This window comes from Arabidopsis lyrata (assembly GCF_000004255.2).
Source record: "Arabidopsis lyrata subsp. lyrata unplaced genomic scaffold ARALYscaffold_1, whole genome shotgun sequence".
In the NCBI taxonomy this organism is placed as follows: domain Eukaryota; kingdom Viridiplantae; phylum Streptophyta; class Magnoliopsida; order Brassicales; family Brassicaceae; genus Arabidopsis; species Arabidopsis lyrata.
This window is the reverse complement of record NW_003302555.1, coordinates 3,307,046-3,320,744: the sequence shown is the minus strand read 5'-3', so window position 1 is coordinate 3,320,744 and position 13,699 is coordinate 3,307,046. Positions and strand designations below refer to the sequence as shown.

Sequence of the window (13,699 nt, the reverse complement as noted above, 5' to 3'; positions counted from 1 at the left end):
TGGGTCGGGTTCGGATCGGGTATTTCGGGTTCGGATTCGGGTTTACCCGAAGTATCCAAATATTAGAAATTTTGTATCCGATTCTATGCAAAGTATTGAAAAATACTCAAAAAATCTATAAAACCTAAGTATTTTATACTCGAATGTAACCCAAAGTAGTTAAAACACTCGGAAATATCTTAACATCCGAATAATTTAGGCACTTAGGTTATTACAAGTATAAATATTACTAATATATTATCACTATGTACTTATATTTGGGTATGTTCGGGTACTTGTTCGGGTTCGAGTTCGGGTCGGGTTCGGGTCGGGTTCAGGTTTGGGTTTTCGGGTTGTGAAGTTTAGAACCCGTTCGGGTATTTTAAAACTTCGGGTTCGGGTTCGGACCGGGTTTTTCGGGTCGGGTTCGGTTCGGTTCTTCGGGTTCGGGTATTATGCCCAGCCCTAGATCTAGGTTTCAAAAGTAGCCAAGTAATCTGCAGACTGCAGCATAACTGACTACCATTTCTAGGTTCAAGCATGTTAGTCAATATTTTCATCATCTTGATGAAATTTTTTAAAGCATTGTGCAAAAAATTACATAATGGGTGTGAAGCTGCAACAGTGACAATCATACTACAGAGATTAAGTGAAGTGCAAATGATCATCGTAGCAAAGATGATGAGACCATTACAACGACAACCATCACAGCTATGCTGAGGTTAACCACTGTATCAACATTTTCAAGCTTCTCCAGTTTCTTGTGGAGGTCTGCCCGCATTTGCGAATATGGGCATTTTTGCTTCTGCAACAACAAACATAATTCCATTAGTCAGAATCCAGTCAAAAGATTAACACAAAGCCAGAAATCGAATACCTCAATCATGCTCAACACCCTAACTCAGCTCAAATTCATAATTCTATTCTCATATATTTCTGTATGTAGGTTCTCAATCCAAAGTATGAAAAAAAACAGGGAAGGGAGTATAGACAGTAACCTCATTTTTCAACTCATCATTTGGGATGTTTGCATCGTGCTCGGAAAGTTGATTGAGTGGCATCTCGGGATTGCTCTTACTATTGGAGATTTTACTTGAGAAGGCTTTGTAAGCTGAATTAGTATGAATGGTCTCCATAACTGAACCGAAAAAATTTGTGACTGGTACCTAATTCCCAGAGTAAGTTAACTTGGAGAATGAGTAAGTAATTAATCATCTCAAGACAGCCATAGTTTAGAAAAAAACGAAAAGGAAAAATATCGGGAAGGTGCAAGTTTTTCATTTAAATCCCTGATCATGTTACAGTGAACTTATGGACAGTCCTAGACTGTTCAGCCCACATAACAAGTAACTAGAACCTAGGTTACTTAGTCTTGATTGGTTACTACAGAATCGTAATTTAAGCTGAACTAAATTAAAATGTGACATTGCACAATCAATTTCATCCTTACCTCCACCAGATGTGGTTGGTAAAGATCAGTCCGGTAGTAGGCAGTAGACATTAGCAGTCTCGGATCGTAGGACCTAAATAAACTGCACAACAGCAAGGGGAGGTGAACAAATGTTTGTAGCTCATAGAGTTCAGGTTAAAAGGGCGCATTAGATTTAACCATGATCCAAACACGTCAGAGGTAAAAATATCCAGAGACACATAACTCATTAAGATATTACAATTCGTATACAAGAAAAATACCAAAATGTGACCAGACATTACAAGGCAGTTCAGACAACCAAAAGGTTTAGTCACACATCCAACTATATAATCGTCTTCTTAGTCAATTCAACAATCACAATGTCGGTATATATAATCAAAGTGAAAAGATATATCATATAAAACGTTAGCAGAATGTTGGTGACAAGAGTTGCATAGTTATTGTACCTGTTAAGTGAAGCATTGTCATAGATATTGAGCCTCTCAAAAAATGCAAGAGTGTAATATGTAAACCGATCTACAACAGAAACACCAATCTGAAGCAAAAACAACATCAGATTTGGAGATCAATATAATGATAAAAAGAAGAAACAATCCCCAAACAATGACAACTTCATTGAATAATTTCCCCCTTAATTTCGTAATGGTACTTTCCCTTCATGAAATAGTGAAGGGAACTTACATCTGAATCAAGGTGATGGGAATATGAGTTCTCGCCTTTTAGACTGCTACCAATAGCCAAAACACCAGGAGATTGAAGCTACGAAAACAATTATTTCACAAAATTAACAACGTCAAATTACCAAACTGCTGAGAACAAGCTCCCGGCATATACTGTAAAGATACTACTAGGATATCAACATATTAACTCCAAAAGGCAGAGAAAAACTAAAATTTTGGCTTACTGAAATATTAAGATGAAATAACCCTGAAAAAGTGCGCGAAGATGTACCTGATTAAAGAGAGTGGCAGCTTGGCAAGTATCAACCATTATCATCAGCTCCTTGAATCTAGGCTAGCCAGATAATGTCATTAGATAGTCAAAACTGAATTAAGATGAGACAATAAATGAATAACGTTCGTTCCACCAAGAAATGGCCCATGGAAAAGCTAAGGAAAAGCCAGATTTTCAAAAGACAGATAAAAAGCACTGAACAAATGGAGGAAATGGAGTCAATATGACTTAGAAACACCGTAAATGTGAAACACACCTACGCTTCTCTTTCATTTGTTTTACCGCATCTGCCAAGTCGTGGCTCTGGAGTTCTTCTGCATCTTGAAACTTTAAAAATTCATCACCTCCATGCCCAGTCATGTAGAGTAGAATATGGCTACCCTCATCACTGAGGAGACGCTTTGACCTTGGAACAGCATTCTCATGACGCCCAGTCAAAACCCGTAAGAAATTTTCAACTGTTACCTCATATCCACGATAATCTACCTGAGAGAAAATGATTTCATACAATCAGCCTTTCTTCTGGATAACATGTCTGTTTACATGGCCTGGGAGAAAAAATGTAATCTTATGGAAGCACAGAGAAAAGAAATCGCAAAACATAGAAAAACAATGATTCTGTGCTTGCAAAAATGAAGGCTAAGATGCTTCTAATATACCTAGAACCTTCAGTACTACATAAACAACTCATTATGCTAAACGGTTGGAGAAGTGTCCAGCAACCAGAAATTTACCTCAACGTTATCTCCGTACAGGTTAAGTTTGTGGTTTTCATTGTTAAAAACTTGAGCAGGATATTCATTTCTAGCATTACAGGCCATATCATCAGCCAGCATTAGAATAATCCTCTCATCTGGTATTCCAAGTCTCTTGACTGTCCTAGAAACACCAAGTAAAGAGAATATAATGTGAGACACAAATTGCGAAGAGAACAACCTATAAGAATGGTTATTCCAACATAAGTGTGTTGGTTAAGGAAAAAAAAAAGAGCTTTCACCTATACAGGGACAGAGTATTGGCCATGTGCCGGTAGTTAAACCTGGAATAATGGTAGCCACAGCAATAGGTTAATATGTAACTTGAGAATGAGAGATAGACTTTTGATAACTGAAACAGGTTTCTCAATCAAGCATACAATGTCCTTGGATCAGACGTGGTCAAGTAGATATAGATGCTAGTTGAGTCCAAAGAGAAGAAACCAAGAAACAAAAAGATGAACACCAGTTGACTAGAGAAACAAATTCAGGTTTTCTCAGCCAGTCGAAGAAGGCACACAATTATGATATAGATCTATAGCAGAGGTTAAGTCACACCGCCCATCATCAATTGAAAAACAGGTCTCTCAAAATTCAAAGGTCTAGAGATCATGGTGAGAAGACTTAAACTTCAAAACCTATCACCATTTGTGACTCTCTTATCAGAAAAAAACTACATTGATCAGCTGAATTTTTGACACGAAACTACACAATACCCGAATTAAGATGGAGCAAAAACAATGAGTTAATTTAGGAACGAGAGAGGAGTGTGAGGGTTTTACCAGAAGCGAGAAGTGCAGACCAAAACAGCCCAATTGTTCGTGTGAATAGTCGTATCTCCGGAAGAAGAGACGAAGGAGTAGCAGAGAAGCAATCCGAGTATTAGAAGAATCTTCATTTTTAGGAAGATTATCTGTGATGAAATTTATTGAAATCGAGATTGAGGTTTCCGAATCTCGTCTCCGATTTAGATTGTAGACTGATATATAAATCAAAAAGATCTATTTAAAAGAATGTACCAGTACGAACAAGAGAGAATACGGCGTCCCCGATGGAACTCCGGTCAAAAATCTAGCTTGCCGGCGGAGGCGTGGGAGGAAACGGTGAAGACGGGAGCAGACGACGGAGTAAATAAAACCTCTTATGTATGATTAAAGACATTTATTACTATTGTCTATTTTGTTGGGTTATTGGATAAATAATGATTATGAATTAAACAATTGTTAAAAATTTGTGTTATTAAATAACTGGTACATTGTTAATTTCTCTTCGACTTTTTTTTCTTTTTTTCTTTTTTCTTGCTTGATTTCATAGTAGATTTTAATAACTTGGTATAAAATTCCATTAATTATCCAAAAAAAAAAAAACAGAAATGAAATTCCACTAACCATGTATATTTCGAGTAAAAATCAGAATTTGTAAATACAATTCAAACGTGAGGAACGGTTGAAGGGCACAAGTTATATGATTACTTGCTCACAAGCTACCTACTTCGGAGGTAAACGTGAAGTCACTAGAACTAATAAATATGGCTTCCGTTGGTCTGTATTGTAGAGACAAATAAAATCTCACTCAGAGACTGGCAATAAGAAGCTAAATCCAGAATTCTCCCGGATTAAAGGTGGCGGTTCGATATCCGCAATTTCAAATTTCTCCATCGACTTTGATAAATCATCAACCGAGAAAGGGATGCTGCAAAATCATTAAAACCAGTTAGAAGACATCATCAAAGTTCCCAAAACGAAACTTGTTGGTCTTGTAAAGGAAGTAACAACCTGGAGTCGTCATCCAAAAGGAATGAGTTGCTAACAGCATTGTTCGAATCTTCTGTCATTAGCACCCTCATATTTGCTATAACCTATTATTATACATAGTCAGATAGAGAGAGCCAGAGAGGTATGTCTATGAGTTAATTAAAGATATAATCACACAGATCATCAGCAACTTAAGGGGACTTACGTCCGGGGAGACGCTGTGAGTGCCGTATTTGTCGTCCCAGTACATCGTACTGATCCTGTATAGCTGTTGTATGCTTAGCACCTGTCCACAGTTTCAATTCATCATCAAATGGACACTTGCATAACCCTTTTCGATTAATTTTCTTTTGTAAGAAAATTGGCAAGTGTTTGATAAGACATATAAGAAACTTGTGATAGACTGAGCTGGGGACACAACAACTTACAGGGCAAAGATCATGACTGATCTCATCAAGAGTTTTCTTTGGTTTTTGATGTATAACCTGTATTTGGAGCAAGAATTAATTGTTTACCCCTTCTGAGACAATCCTTAAGGTTTAGGTAGAAGATAAGGCAAGGTTACCAGAAACCCAATGGCCTGTCTGATATGCTTAAGCTCATCCCACGAAGAACCAGCATACTGCAATTCTTATTGTTAGTTAATCAGTTAGTGTTGTTGAATAAATGATAGCAGAGTGAAAGCTAATAGAGATACCTCATCTGTTGCCTTAAAACACCAGTGTTCTAATTCAGACAAGCCAGCTTTGACGTACTCGCCATTACTAAATGAACAACACTCGCGTCTCAATAAAAGGCTGTTGGCGGACAACAAAAGAAGCATTTGATTAGTAGAATATAGCTAGCGATGTTTGAGACTAGATAATGAGATTTTAGATGCTAATGAACCCCGGAAAAACCTGTTAAACAGCTGAACATTGATGAATGAGAATATCTGTGTAAACACTTTACGCACCAAGAATGAAGGAACCTAAACGCATAAATAAAAGATTCAATACTCAGGGCAGTCCAGAACTTATTTATATTTAGAGGAAATGGAATCGCCAAGGAACTCACATTGTTTGATTTTAGAGTATTGAGGAAATTTGTAAGGCTCTTGACAATTCCTTGCCAGTGGGCGATCAGTGCTTGCTGAGCTGCAGTGTTGCCAACGGAACGAGATGCTCCTTTCACTAAACTAGCCCTTGATGTTCTCGGCGCCTATTTGAAGTTGCAGACAGATAAATTAAACGAGAAAAACCTTGTTTTGCTTGTGAATGTGGTGGCTGTAATTAATGGCATACCTGAATGCACAATCCAAGGAGTGGAGAAATCTCCTTCTTCAAGTTATCCCGAATCATTCCGTATATCTTTTCAACATAAGCTGTGAGCTGCTGCTTAAACAGTAGAGCCGGATATTTTGCTTCAACTTGTCTAAAGGTATCCGCTCCACCTCCCGCAGCACCGTTTATCATGGCAAGATTTACACCTGGGGGTGCCCCGCGGAAGCTCTAATTGATGGTAACATTCTCAAAATTAAAGTTATTATGAAACAAGAAGCTTTTGCTACATTGTGTTGATGAAACTCAAACAATATATGTATAAAAGATATATACCTGACTCATCCTTCCAAATAGGGTGGCAGAAGATGAACGGCGGCGCTGCGGAGCCATCCCAGCTGCACCACTAGCTTTGAGTGTGCGCTGGAGGAGTAAGAGGAGTGTCGAGGCGTTGGATAACCAATAGGCCAATGTATTGTTGTTATCTTGAGTCTGAGAGATCAACTTTCGCAACATTATTAATCCAACACACTTGCAATCACAGTTAGATACCTATGAAAACTAGGAAGCTCAAGCCAACCTCAATAGCATGGCCTATTGTCTGAATTATGCGATCAAACACACTGGTTCGTTCAACTTCAAATGACCTCCATTGCAGTAGACATTTGTAAATGATACATGCTGTAATAGGTCGGTTCCCCTGGAATCCCAAGTGTTGAACAATGCAGCGGATAAGTAGTTCTTGATTTTCTTGCTGTTTCTCGTTTAATGATTTCTGTGGTTTGTCATCCACTTCTGAGGGATCTCTATGGTTCATCGAATGGCTATGCAGATCCTGATTCAAATTAAAAGCCATTGCTTCATCATTTAAGAACCTAAATTTGAGACTGACAGACAATTGAAATTGAATTTCGTAAACATATTTACCAAGCTTGACCTCGCATCCACTGCAAGATGACCACTCTCAGAACCTCTCTGTTATTATTAAACAGATGGTGATTCATCAAATTCTGAAAAAGAAACAAAAAGATAGATGTGGTCTAATATATTTTAGTTTACGGTTCTAGGTTACCTGTAAAATGGACCGGGAGCGGCCAGAGAGAAATTTATTTGGTGCCATGGACACAGCCTGTTGCCGTAAGACTTTATTCTCTGATTCTAAGTTGCTGCACTTTTCCTCCATCCTGATCACAGTAACTTCTAGTTCAGCTCAGAGGAAAATGAAATTACCAGTAGAATCATGATGAATAGGAAGATATTAATAACGATGTTTATGATATATTCTTACCTTGTCAGGGATTCTTGGAGTTGCTGACCTTTCTTCTCCGTCTCTTCCAGTTTCTTCTTTTTGTCTTCGAGAGACTCTTGAGCTTCTTCGAATTTCTTCACTGCATCATCAGCCCTTTGTTTCTCGTATTCTAGAGTAGCCTGTTGAAAAGCAAATGATTACTTATGCCAAGTAGACTCATATGTAACAATGAATGTAAATCTCTAATTTAGATGCAACTGATTTGCAGGTAAATTGAAGGAAAGATCAGACAGCTGATTGACCAATGATTTAGCCACTGACAGCAAGTACCTTTACACTATCCAGTTCCTCTGTCATCAATTCAATCTTCTTGGTATCTTCAACTAAGATTTGTGTTTCTTTGATAACAGGAGGAGCTTCTTCAGCGGCTTTCTTTGCAGCTTCACGTTCCTTCACAAGCAACGCATTTGTTTCATCAACTTTCTTCCGCATTTCTTCGAATGAACTCTGAAGTTTCGTAATCTCCTGAGTCTTTGCTTCTTCTAAGTCACCCTGCAAAATTAGTTCAGTGCTAGAAATTATATATCTATTTCAAAAAATGTCGATTGAAACGATGTTTCTATGGCAAATACCCTCAAACGTTTCTCCAACTGGACACGGTATGTGAGTTCCTCGACTTTCTTTTCAAGCATATCCTTTGCCTCTTTAAGTGCTCCTGTTTCCCTTGCAGCCTGAAGATAATACAAATGTTGAGTATGTTTAAGATAACTAATCTTTGAAGCAGGCACTTAATTATTACAAAAGAAAGAAGACAACAGAATTTATCAGTTTCAGCTTCAAGGTCCCTCAAACTAGCAATCTGCTTTTGAAAGTATTTGTGGAAAATTATAGACTTAATCTTGTCGATGAGTTCCCATCTCAATGCACATAGCATGATAGTTTCCACGAAAATTGTCATGTACTATTAAAGTAGGCTTTTGTAGATGTGATGAATATGTATGTGAAAAATAAAGAAACATTCTAGCAAATGTATACCATTTTGAGTTTCCTAAGTTCTCTCTTAGCAAGTCTGCCTCTCCATCGTGTCTGAGATAGGATTACTCCATTTTTAAGCTTTTTGTAGTATGAGATTGCTCTGTGACAACGCCACTGAGCCTGCCATTAGTAACCGGAAAATTATGTGTTAATGATCATGAGAAACCTAAGATAGTTTTAGCGCTCAATTCTTGCAAGAACCGAAACCTGAACAATTGTGGCAGCCTTTGTTTGCTTCCTGAATCTGAATTGTTTACGAGCAGCCATTGCTCTTAAACCAGTCTGTACAACAAGAGAAGCTACATGGAGCTTTTTATATGATTTTCTAGAATAATGTCTCCGGCCATTCTTCTGAATCTTCACAGCAGCAGCTTCTCGTCTCAAATTTTCGTAAAGCTTGCAGGAAAGTCTTCCTACAATTTATATATAAAGTTACATAAATATTTTTAATATCCAGTCAATCATTCATAAGTGTGACAAAGTTAGTGCCCTTCTAAATTCGAAAACGATTGAGCAAGTAGATGATGGCTCACCTCTACATATAGCTTGAAGAGAAATGGTGGCTTTTCTCAGAACAATGAACCGTTTCTGAGCTTGATGAGTACGTATCCGTCGCTGAATTTTTTTCGCAGCACTACTTAACACCTCAGCCCTTCTAGCGTCGAGTTCAGCCATCTGACCAGCCCTCAAGAAGACCTTTGTTTTACCAATCTGCATTACCAAAATATGTTTTGCATTTGGGTTAATCACAAATCTGCTATCATTGAACCATATCCCATTGCAGCACTAATACTATACAATTAGTTCGATGAAACTCGAGGAACCGTTACCTGGTATCCTTTGAGTCCCATGTTGTCCAAGATCTTTTGACATGCGACTTTCTCATCGAAGCTGTTCAGGGAAAGTCAGAAACTACTGATTTGGATTCTCACAACACAGTACACTCTGATCAGCTAGGGAGAATGATTTTTTACTTACTTCACTTCTAAAGCAGCAGGAGATAGAAGTCCAAAACGGTTTATGAACTCAAAGAAAGGTTTACGAGTTGGATACCCTGCGCAACTAATTCTGATCGCCTCTAAAACACCCTGTAAAGACAACATAAAGGTTTTAAGTTATTAGCACATACGTTCCAGTCATTAATCGCAATAAATTAGTAACATAGTTTTTTTAGAACCCATTATGCCTAGAACAACCTCATTTTTGAAATATTATCTTATCTGTATACTTACACCACATCGCAGTTGCTGCATGATGTTCACATTCTCAAATATGGCAGGCTTTAGAAGATTGTTAGGCTTCACACATCTGATGTAATGAGGCTCGGTGGAATTTAATGTTTCCATCAGTTGCTGGAGTTGCATCTGCATCAACCAGGCCAGTAGTTACTCGTTACATTTACTCGTTGTTACGAAAATATATATTAGTCTTTTTTATCAAAAAGGAAAATATTAATCTTCCACAATTGATGCTGAACATCTGAATAAGCTTCCCTACCTTAAAACGAGAACCAATGGATGAAAACTTTGACGATTTAGATGTTTCTTCCGGAAGTGGAGGGAAAAGACCCACAACAAAGGGACATTTGGAAGCCCCCAACAAATCTTGGTGTTCAGGGATCACATAATCCTTGTTTTTATCCAGAAATAGTTCAGACTGATACAGAACCTGAAAACGTAGAAGACATGAGAAACTTGTGTGTTTTACAAGGTAAAATTTTATTCGAAGGAGAAAGAACCTACTTCTCCAGCATAATGGGCAACAGCGAAATCTGTTCGAGAGAGTTTTGGTTTGATGAACCGCTTGTGGGTCTTGAAAGTCTGATAAAGCTTGTTTGCAAATGTTTCATGGGTTGACTTCGGAAACATGCTAAAAAAATCATGTTTCGTTAGTTCAAGTCAAGAACATAATCACCTCATGCTTCATATGGAACTAGTTTGATATTTAAAATTACCAAGCTTCATCGAGGAGAGCCACAATTCCACCAGGCTTCTGCAGATGGAAAAGAAAAGGGGAAATAAAGTGAGCTAAAATCCAACTGGTATGTGGAGTTATTTTGTTAATATTGTCCTTTCTCGGTTAACAAATGACCTTTTCTATGAGATCGAGAACATCTTGATTGTCCACAAATTCAATGTAACTCCAATCTATTGCTTCTTTTGTGTACTCTTCCTGTTCCATCTTGAAAACGTGCTGGAAAAAAGCAAAAGAAACCAGTGAATTCAAAATGCCGATCTGAGAATCAGAGATGGAATTAATACACTTTTTTCCACTACAATCAAGAACCTACCTGGTTGAAATGTTGCTGCAACTTCTCATTAGTGAAATTAATACAGAACTGTTCAAAACTGCAGCAAAGGGGTATTAGCAGAGAATGGGGGGCTGCATATCTGTGAGCCATAGCCAATGTATAGGTTCATTTACCTGTTAGTTTTGAAGCTCTCAAATCCATAAATGTCCAGAACTCCAATTAGAGATCTAGAATTGGCATCTTGTCCAATCGACTTATTAATCTTGTCTACCAACCTGCACATTACTAGAGATATTCACTTAGCGTCAAATATGTATATATCAATTATTGTCATCTTTTCCCCTCGACAAACCACTTACCAATCGAACAGTCTAGAATAGACTGTCTTAGCGAGACCGTCCCTGCTGGTTACAGCACTCTGTGGATCAAGACTTCTCTTGATAACTTCCTCGGGTGTGATCATAACACGTTTACATAATGCATCTTCAAGTGCCTTTAAATCACACCTGAAACGAGATTTCCAATTACTTTCAACTGATAACACATTTTAGAGGTCTTCTCAGAGACAAATGTTTTTTACATAAGAAGTTCTGCTGCTGTTTTAAGATGAAATTTCGACTTCTCATCCTTGGGAACTGATGAATCCACTTCCTCTCCCTTAGTAAAATCGATGTTTCCTATATGAAGAATTGCAGCAACCACCCTGAAAATTGCTTCCTGTTGATACAAAGGCAGCATTAAGTTCATCATCAATATAGAAGTGCAGGAACTAAATTGAATTTGCAACATACTAATTATAGTTGCTTACACAAACTGACCTGTTCCTTTTCGCTAATTCCAACAATATCCATAGCTCTCCTTGTCGCAAGATAATCATGAGCATCGCTTATACCGACAAGCTCAAAGCACTTGGACTGGTTCAGATAATGAAAGGTCTTTGGATGACCGAGCTTGTACTTTTCAATTTCCTGCTAGTTCTACTAAGAGTTATGCAGCTAGTTTTTCGGGAACAAGATATATTCCATACTTTAACAGTACTTACCTCCTGCGGTGCGGCACAAAGAAGATAGAAGCAGTGGTAATTTCGCTCCGGATCAGAAATTTGGCACACACGAGACCTCTCTAATAGATAAGTTCTTATAGCAGCACCAGATATTCTTCCTTGCTTATCAAATTGGATTTCAACAAATTTACCGAAGCGACTGAGCCAAAGCATAGTAAACAGTTAGCTGAATTTCGAACAATAGATATAGATGTCCACTATAATAACTAGATTTTGCTTCACCTTGAGTTGTTATTTCTCACAGTTTTTGCGTTCCCAAAGGCTTCAAGGACAGGATTTGACTGGACACAGATGTTATAAACAAGTTAGTAGATTAAGCTCGTGTAGAATCCATACATAAGAAAAGAGATAGAAAAGTCATTACTTCAAGAACTTGTTGTTCAACAGTCCTTCCTTCTGTAACTGCACGACCACCCAAGTATGCAAGGTACCTCATAAGCATCTTAGTGGTTTCAGTTTTTCCTGCTCCGCTCTCACCACTAACAAGAATTGAATTGCTTTTTCCCTCATTAATCATGGCCCTGAGTGTATATAGATAAAGGGCGTCTTATGCTCACAACACATATCATCATTATATATATGTAGATCACAAAAATATATAAGTATAAAATTCACCTGTATGCAACATCAGCAACAGCAAAAACATGAGGACTTAGTTCTCCAAGTGGTGCTCCTTTGTATTGTTGCATCATATGGGCATCATAGATGTGAGGCAATCGTTGAAACGGGTTAATGGCAATAAGGATGTTTCCTGTGTATGTCTATGATGAACAAATAGATTAAAGTTAGGACAGAAAACAGTAAAACAGAATGAACGTAAGAGATACTAACATAGATCTCATTAAGTTCATATCTGATCTTCAAGTTCTGAAGAACACCAGGTTCATGCAAGTAAGAGAGCTTTGTCATGTCATCAACACCACCAGCAGGAGCTTCCACATCCTTTGGGTATATCTTTGACAACTTTGCAGTGACCTATACAAGTCAGAAATATAAAATCAGCTGTTTTGGGATATACACTATAGGTAGGTGTCAAGTTGAAATGTTAGAGTATGGGGGACTGATGAGTGGACCTTCTTTCCAATAGTGGCTTGGATGACAACTTCTTGTCCATTGATTTTTTCAACCTCGCCATCAATCCAAGCCACTTGAGGGTCTTCAACCCAAACATGAGAACCTACAATGATATTTACTGGAGTTCCCTAGAGTTTACAAAAAGCATATATAAGAGTGTTGATATGCAAAATGGTAAGGAAGTAAGGAACAACAACAACAAAAAGCTCGATAAGAAGAGCGAAACGATATCACGTACCATTGTCCTCCAATATTAGTGTGTCTTGTCTTCTTTACAATAGATACAAGTGAAGGGAATCCAATCCTTGGGACATTTTTCGACAGTTAATTGGGATGAGGTGACTTGTTTACGCAAGAAATCTACAGATTCTGTAGATTCCGAGACAAGCCGGAGATTTGGAAAACCCGGATGAAACTCAAATCGATTACAGTTTTTTTTTTTCGAAAAATCAAAATCAACCCACAATTTCAAGACATCCTCAGGCATAAGGGTCACTCAGAACAAAAACAAAACGATGGACTCACCAGAAGAAGCAAGAGATTGGGAGGAATCGAGATCGGAAAAGGAAAAAGGAAGAAAAGAGGTGAAAGAGAGATTGAAGAGAGGAGTAAATAGAAAAAAACAGAGACACACAGAGAGAGAGAGAGAGAGAGAGTGACATTGTTGTTCGCGAGAGAGGAAACAATCATCCTTCGACTTCGGTAGGTTTCTTTCCCCATGGATTTCGCGCCAATTTGTGGACCTTAATCAGTCACTGTCCTCGCCACACCACGCACACTCTCTCCCTCAACACTAATATACTTGTGTGTATTTCAGTCCCACCAAAACCATAAAATTAAAGGCCCAAAGTTAAAACACGAACACTAATTAAGGACTTTTATTGGAATCATTTA

The 13,699-nt window shown here is 38.0% G+C and overlaps 2 protein-coding genes across 5 annotated transcripts; both read right to left on the bottom strand.

Moving 5' to 3' along the window:
* Nucleotides 1-522: 522 nt before the first annotated feature.
* LOC9325776 (putative GPI-anchor transamidase) lies at nt 523-4,279 on the bottom strand. Of its 4 annotated transcripts, none has more exons than XM_002889666.2 (11): nt 4,140-4,279; nt 3,903-4,033; nt 3,363-3,404; nt 3,100-3,244; nt 2,622-2,851; nt 2,363-2,420; nt 2,093-2,170; nt 1,858-1,946; nt 1,430-1,511; nt 978-1,145; nt 523-784 (listed from the first exon to the last, which is right to left on the bottom strand). In XM_002889666.2, exons 2-11 carry the CDS (start codon nt 4,016-4,018, stop codon nt 644-646), a joined length of 1,149 nt encoding a protein of 382 aa, XP_002889712.1. In that variant the 5' UTR covers nt 4,019-4,033; nt 4,140-4,279; the 3' UTR covers nt 523-643. The 4 variants fall into 4 exon arrangements, with proteins under 4 accessions (XP_002889712.1, XP_020870201.1, XP_020870199.1 ...); XM_021014542.1 differs by having other exon boundaries at nt 3,100-3,239; XM_021014540.1 differs by having other exon boundaries at nt 4,150-4,279.
* A 201-nt stretch (nt 4,280-4,480) lies between these two features.
* On the bottom strand, nt 4,481-13,631 carry LOC9325775 (myosin-9). The gene is made up of 38 exons (XM_021014031.1): nt 13,044-13,631; nt 12,805-12,933; nt 12,563-12,706; nt 12,347-12,492; nt 12,096-12,252; nt 11,954-12,012; nt 11,711-11,870; nt 11,487-11,636; nt 11,249-11,385; nt 11,028-11,174; nt 10,842-10,943; nt 10,708-10,765; nt 10,509-10,610; nt 10,372-10,409; nt 10,160-10,286; nt 9,915-10,085; nt 9,650-9,781; nt 9,396-9,505; nt 9,248-9,308; nt 8,951-9,128; nt 8,625-8,830; nt 8,418-8,537; nt 8,015-8,113; nt 7,713-7,934; nt 7,422-7,561; nt 7,206-7,317; nt 7,061-7,108; nt 6,714-6,968; nt 6,470-6,625; nt 6,158-6,364; nt 5,931-6,074; nt 5,774-5,844; nt 5,572-5,671; nt 5,440-5,496; nt 5,303-5,359; nt 5,080-5,160; nt 4,896-4,978; nt 4,481-4,812 (listed from the first exon to the last, which is right to left on the bottom strand). Exons 1-38 carry the CDS (start codon nt 13,044-13,046, stop codon nt 4,689-4,691), a joined length of 4,593 nt encoding a protein of 1,530 aa, XP_020869690.1. The 5' UTR covers nt 13,047-13,631; the 3' UTR covers nt 4,481-4,688.
* Between the last annotated feature and the right edge of the window lie 68 nt (nt 13,632-13,699).

What these genes read in the sequence shown, in the direction of transcription:
- LOC9325776 (XM_002889666.2), bottom strand. Translation starts at nt 4,018, where the DNA reads ATGAAGATTCTTCTAATACTCGGATTGCTTCTCTGCTACTCCTTCGTC. An exon ending in CTGCCACTCTCTTTAATCAG is followed by an intron (nt 2,171 to 2,362) that starts GTACATCTTCGC and finishes TTGTTTTCGTAG; the next exon opens with CTTCAATCTCCTGGTGTTTT. An exon ending in CCCATCACCTTGATTCAGAT is followed by an intron (nt 1,947 to 2,092) that starts GTAAGTTCCCTT and finishes TTTTTGCTTCAG; the next exon opens with ATTGGTGTTTCTGTTGTAGA.
- LOC9325775 (XM_021014031.1), bottom strand. An exon ending in AGGCTGCCACAATTGTTCAG is followed by an intron (nt 8,538 to 8,624) that starts GTTTCGGTTCTT and finishes TACTAATGGCAG; the next exon opens with GCTCAGTGGCGTTGTCACAG. An exon ending in GCTCCCGGTCCATTTTACAG is followed by an intron (nt 7,109 to 7,205) that starts GTAACCTAGAAC and finishes TAATAATAACAG; the next exon opens with AGAGGTTCTGAGAGTGGTCA.